The sequence below is a fragment of the Brachionichthys hirsutus genome, chromosome 9, assembly GCF_040956055.1.
Source record: "Brachionichthys hirsutus isolate HB-005 chromosome 9, CSIRO-AGI_Bhir_v1, whole genome shotgun sequence".
Classification (NCBI taxonomy): Eukaryota; Metazoa; Chordata; class Actinopteri; order Lophiiformes; family Brachionichthyidae; genus Brachionichthys; species Brachionichthys hirsutus.
Window position 1 is genome coordinate 1338179 of NC_090905.1, and position 6345 is coordinate 1344523.

General features: G+C 53.7%; 1 protein-coding gene across 1 annotated transcript in view; it reads left to right on the forward strand.

The window, feature by feature from the left end:
* Positions 1-2795: 2795 nt before the first annotated feature.
* Positions 2796-6345, forward strand: part of fnbp1l (formin binding protein 1-like) — an 11632-nt gene continuing 8082 nt past the window's right edge. Inside the window, 2 exon segments of the mRNA XM_068743442.1 lie at positions 2796-2867; positions 5933-6034. Coding sequence (XP_068599543.1) covers positions 2796-2867; positions 5933-6034 — 174 coding nt within the window.

Consider the following 6345-nt stretch of genomic DNA (forward strand, 5'->3'; position numbering starts at 1 on the left):
GATGACCCCACTGTTTTTGATTCTAGATTTGTCCGATGTCAGGATTAGGTCTATGATGGTTCTAGAAGTGGTGCTTACCCTTGTAAATTGCTGGATCAGCTGGGTAAAGTTATGCAGATTACAGAAGCTGCTGAAGGATTTGAAAGTCGGGGTGTCTTTCCGAAGGACATTGGTGTTACAATCTCCTATCAGAATGACCTCCGAGCTCCCCAAGCCGATCACATGCTTCTCCAATAAATCATAGAATGAATTTTGGTCTGGGGGTCTGTATACTGCGCCAATGACCAGAGGTTTAGCTCTGGGATAAATGATTTTTACCCAGACAGACTCTGTGTCTGTTCCTAGTTCTGGTAGAACGGTGAAGTTGAGGTCTGATCTAACGTAGATGCAGACCCCGCCCCCATGACGGTCCCTGTCCTTCCTGATAACAGTGTATCCCTTAATCTCAATCTCAGTGTCTTTACATGAATCATCCAGTTTGGTTTCCGAAAAGGAGAGAATTCCAACCTTACCGTTGCCAAACATCGATGTTAACTCGGACATCTTGGATTTGCATGTCAAGCTGTTCACGTTGAGATGAATAATGTGAAGACCTCGCCCCGAGAAAATGTTATTCATATCTTCCGTGGAGTAGAAGCCTTTGTCATTCACTGTCTCTGGGGGGACGCTGGGGGGAGGAGGGGGTATCGATGGGGGGATATTGTCCGCCGGTGAATGGGGTAGGGTGGGGCCGTTGGGCAGGAGGGGGGCGCTGGGGTGGCGGTATCGATCGTAAACAAAGGGAGTGGCCGACCGATACCTGGGGGGGGAGTGCAGCTGGGGGGTGGGAGTGCAGCTGGTGCTCTCAGGCGTTGCTTCGCGGCGAAAAACTCCGGGGGAATAATCCGCATTTCCGAGGCCTCTGCTCGATGTGACCCTGTCTGTGTTACCAGGGGGACGGAGGAAGCCCCTTCCGTCACCGTGACGTATCTGCGCCGGGGGAATTCCGTGACGCGCCGTCGCGCGTTGGCTGCGTCCCTCGGCGCGAAGTGCCGGAAGTGAAAACAGGGAGAAAGCTTGCGCCGCTCCGTCTCCGTCTCCGTCTTGCTGCTGGGGGGGTTCGGTGGTGGGCGATGTGGCGTTTGGCTGGGTTGACCTCGGGAGGTTTGTCGCGAAGTCCTCGGGGCGCGGCCTCCACGTGTCGCTGCTCCAGATGTTGTGAGCGGCGACGAAGGGCGAGTCGAACGGCGTCTCCGTGAACGTAGAATTCGCGTCTCCGGGTCCCGGGTTTGGGTGAATATTTCCGGACAGAAGTAGACTCATACAGATGATTTTCCTTACTGTCCTGCCGTCCAGGTGGTGCACGTTTCTCCTCCTGGATTGAAACCGCTTCAGATCGCCCAGAGTTTTAAAATGCGCTGAAGAAGCGGCGCACGGAAACGATCCATTTCTTTCCGATATCCTCGGTAAAAGTACTTCCTGGGACTCGATGAAAATTAATCCCTGTAAGGTTACCGCATAGATCAGCACAAAATAGTTCATTATTTTTAGGATGGATTTCAGAAGAAGATGTTGATTCCTCCTGTAGAGCAGTGAACGAGGTGGAATGCGGGAGCTCGCCGGGAGCTCTGCAGCGGTGCGACCGCTCTCACCGACCATCTCGAGCCACCATCATCTCGAGGAACGCACTTGTGTCGCAGGATTCTTTGATTCTCTGCGTTCCGTCGGATTCTCCATGCAGATCTCTCATTTAAACTGATGAACAGATTATTTAATCTGAACGCCGTCGTTCTAAAACGTGACTCCTCAGCCGTCGATGGACTCGTGAGACTAAAACGTGACTCCTCAACCGTCGATGGACTCGTGAGACTAAAACGTGACTCCTCAACCGTCGATGGACTCGTGAGACTAAAACGTGACTCCTCAACCGTCGATGGACTCGTGAGACTAAAACGTGACTCCTCAACCGTCGATGGACTCGTGAGACTAAAACGTGACTCCTCAACCGTCGATGGACTCGTGAGACTAAAACGTGACTCCTCAACCGTCGATGGACTCGTGAGACTAAAACGTGACTCCTCAACCGTCGATGGACTCGTGAGACTAAAACGTGACTCCTCAACCGTCGATGGACTCGTGAGACTAAAACGTGACTCCTCAACCGTCGATGGACTCGTGAGACTAAAACGTGACTCCTCAACCGTCGATGGACTCGTGAGACTAAAACGTGACTCCTCAACCGTCGATGGACTCGTGAGACTAAAACGTGACTCTCAACCGTCGATGACTCGTGAGACTAAAACGTGACTCCTCAACCGTCGATGGACTCGTGAGACTAAAACGCGTCTCGCGCCGAGTTCAGGGCAGCTCGCCGTCTTGCCTTCTGGCTCCGGCTCAAGCCTTTGAGGCGTCACAAAGCGACGAGGGATATCTGATTACCTCTCCGGCTTCCTGCTCTCCGAGGCGCGCGCACACACACGCACACGCACACGCACACACACACACACACACACACACGTTGAAGTGGGAAGCGCTACCGTTGTGCGTGTTCGGTGCCAGGATGCTGCCCTGCTGTGTTCCGGTCCGTCTGCTGCAGGACAGCAGAGAGGAACGCCCGGATCTGACAGACCAACCGGAGGCTGTTCTCTCTGCTGACCGGCCAAACTCAAAGACGAGGATGAGGAGACGAAGGAGGAGGAGGAGCTGGAGGAGAGCTGGAGGAGATGAAGGAGGAGATGAAGGAGGAGATGAAGGAGGAGATGGAGGAGGAGATGGAGGAGGAGATGGAGGAGGAGATGAAGGAGGAGATGGAGGAGATGAAGGAGGAGATGGAGGAGGAGATGGAGGAGACGGAGGAGGAGATGGAGGAGATGAAGGAGGTGCTGGAGGTGGAACCTGTCTGGCTCCACACGGCCGACTGGACTCCTGAGTTCTCTTTGATGTCTGACTGCTGTTGCATTAATGGACACTCGAACGCCGATGTGGCTCTGATGGGGTTCCACGGTGTCTCCTCTCCCGTTGATGTAATCAGGAGTCCTTGTTGTCGTCGCCCCCCCCCCCCCCCCCCCCCCACCGAGACTCGGGGAGGCTAGTATATAGTATAAAGGTGCACTCCATTTGGCTTGGAGGCCGGAAGTCGGAGCTGGGAACACGTTCCTGGCGGGTGGAGTCGTGTTGAGGTGGAGTCGTGTTGAGGTGGAGTCGTGTTGAGGTGGAGGAGCTGTTGAGGTTGAGGTGGAGTCGCGTTGAGGTGGAGTCGCTGTTGAGGTGAGTCGTGTTGAGGTGGAGGAGCTGTTGAGGTGGAGTCGTGTTGAGGTGGAGTAGCTGTTGAGGTGGAGTAGCTGTTGAGGTGGAGTAGCTGTTGAGGTGGAGTAGCTGTTGAGATGGAGTCGTGTTGAGGTGGAGTCGTGTTGAGGTGGAGTCGTGTTGAGGTGGAGTCGTGTTGAGGTGGAGTCGTGTTGAGGTGGAGTCGTGTTGAGGTGGAGTCGTGTTGAGGTGGAGTCGTGTGAGGTGGAGTCGTGTTGAGGTGGAGTCGTGTTGAGGTGGAGTCGTGTTGAGGTGGAGTCGTGTTGAGGTGGAGTCGTGTTGAGGTGGAGGAGCTGTTGAGGTGGAGGAGCTGTTGAGGTTGAGGTGGAGTCGTGTTGAGGTGGAGGAGCTGTTGCGTCCAGCCCAACCAGGCGTTTCAACACCGTGTCTGGGGAGGGTGGCGCTCCTGAGGGTGAGAGGACATGTCCCCACAGGACGTCCTTCATGTCTTACTTGGTTAACTAAACTGTGCAAACACACATCTGCAGGAGACGGAGGAGGAAGGAGGCGTGAGAGGAGGAGAGAGAGGGGTGGGGGGGGTTAAGGATGGTTGGAGGAGAACGCTGATGGCTCCGGACTTAATGGATTAGAAGAAGCGGTAATGATCCCATTGGGAAATTGGAAAACATTAATAACAGGATACACGGAGAGTAAAATCGCCGTTAGAGTTAAGACAAACGAGATAAACGTAAAAATAGCTGCAACATGAGCCCACAGCATCGTTCTTTATGTAGAAATATAATATCTGTGTCATCACGGAGATCATTTAATCCCCGACCCGTCTGATTGGATGCTGATGGTCATTTATCATTATCTTAACTCTGGATGCTTTCATCCCTTTTTCTGTTGTTTCTTATATTCATCCAGATTGTCGCCGTTTGCAGCATCAATCTGCTGACGTTCCTGTTTCCTTTCGCTCCGTTCCACTCCTCTCACATTACACCTCTGGTATCGTTCTGCACACGCACCTCCCTCCTCTGTTTGTGGGTGAGCCTGGGGGGGGGGGGGGGGGGCAGAAATAAATGAATGAATGAATGCAAGGGAAATCCTGAATTCAGACAAACCCGACCCCCTCGTTCAATTACCTGAGACTGCTTTGACCCAACAACCGAACTTCATGGAAAAATCTGTTGCTTTTCAAAGGGTGGAACGCGCCTCCCCCCCCCCCCCGGAGGCTGTGTCCGTCCAGCCAGCTGTTTGGCAGCCCGGACAGTCGCAGCTGTGGTCCGGTCCGAATGAGGCCTTTGGGACTCTCCTCTGGGTTCTGACCCATCTGGGTGTTGCGCTGCGTTCTGTTGGGGTAGAAAGGATGTCTCGAACGACTTCCTGTTCCTCCGGGGTTGCTTGTAAAGTTCCCGTGAAGCATCTGCTGGAGATCCGGAGTGAGATGCGTCCGGGTTGTGGCCGGTGCTGACTGCGCTCCGGTCCATTCTGCTTCCTGTTACCTGCTCGATGTGTCATGGCTGCTGCATCAGTTCCAGGAAGTTAAAAACGGAATCGCCAGAGGCGGAAGCGGTTCCAGACGGATCGGATTCGTGACTTGTCGGGACGCACCGGCTCGGTCGGGGTTCTGCTGTCTTCCAAGGAGACGGTCTGTCTGTCAGCCGTTCATTAGTCAGTGGGTAAAGAAATGCATTGTGGGACACGTGGAGAGTTGGAGGATGCTGGGACTTTAGCTTTGAGTCAAACCTGCGTTTCTGTTTCTGAACGTTTCCCTTCGCTTCACAGGGAATGTTTCTATATATACATGAGCAAGTCCAGATCCGCCCCCCCCCGAGAGCCGTGACCTCGAGGTTACCCCCCCCCCCCCCCAACTTATCAGCCAGCAGGATCTATTCGTAGTGAATTTTTCTGTTACTCTCTAGAATGAGTTCATATATGGGGAAACTCAAGTGTGTACAATACATACATGCATGCGTAGGATAAGAGTAACGAGGACCCCCCCCCCCCCCCCCCCCCACACACACACACACAGAGCTTGTTTACATACGAGACGATGCTAATCGTAGCAACCGAGCAGTTTTCCCAGGCTATTTATTTGGCCACCAAAGTTTGAGAGGCCAATAAAAGCTCTCTGCAGAACACACGCACGCACACACACACACACACACACACGCACACGCACACATGCACGCACGCACACGCACACACACACGCACGCACACACGCACACACGCACACACGCACACACGCACACGCACACACGACACACGCACACACGCACACGCACACACGCACGCACACACGCACACACGCACACGCACACACGCACATGCACATGCACACGCACACACGCACATGCACACGCACACGCACACGCACACACGCACATGCACACGCACACACGCACGCACACACGCACACATGCACACACACTAGCTGCTCAGCATGGCGGGTTTCTGGTTACCAGGGTAACCTGTTCTTGTAGAATGCAGCGTAGCCGTAATTTAAATAATCTATCTTTGGCACGTGACGTTCCTGTCGGGACGATAAACACGAATCGTTTATATCTTTACGCCTCGGGAAGCTGCCAGAATCGGGCTCCTGTTGGCCGACGGTCGATTTACGGCGCCGTCTTTCAGGCCTCCGCTCGTATTCCTCACATGACGTGCCGTTAAAGGTTAATCCGCACGGTACACATTCACAGGGTCGCCCTCTGCAGGAAGGGGAGAACTCGCCGGTGGGGATGTGGCCCGATTTCTTAACGTGTCACATGATGGTAATCGTGCTCGGGGGCTCCCAACAGGAAGTGAGAGGCCATTTGTGTGCACGTTTGTTTCTATCATGGCAGACGTCTCTGACCTCTCGCTTTTAAACTCACACACACACAGACCACGTAAGTGTTGTGTCTCGGCTCTTTAATCCTGCACAGCCTGTTTACGTTGGCGTTGGCTGATGAAGATCCCTGCCTTATCGTCATAGCAACACGCTGCGTGTCAGCTCGTACAAGATGTGATCTTGTTACCGGAGTAAACGCGGGTTAAGTGTTTACCGACCCGTTCTTGTCCCGACACGATTAAACCGAATCTGGATCTGCGTAAATGTCTCTCTCTCTCTCTC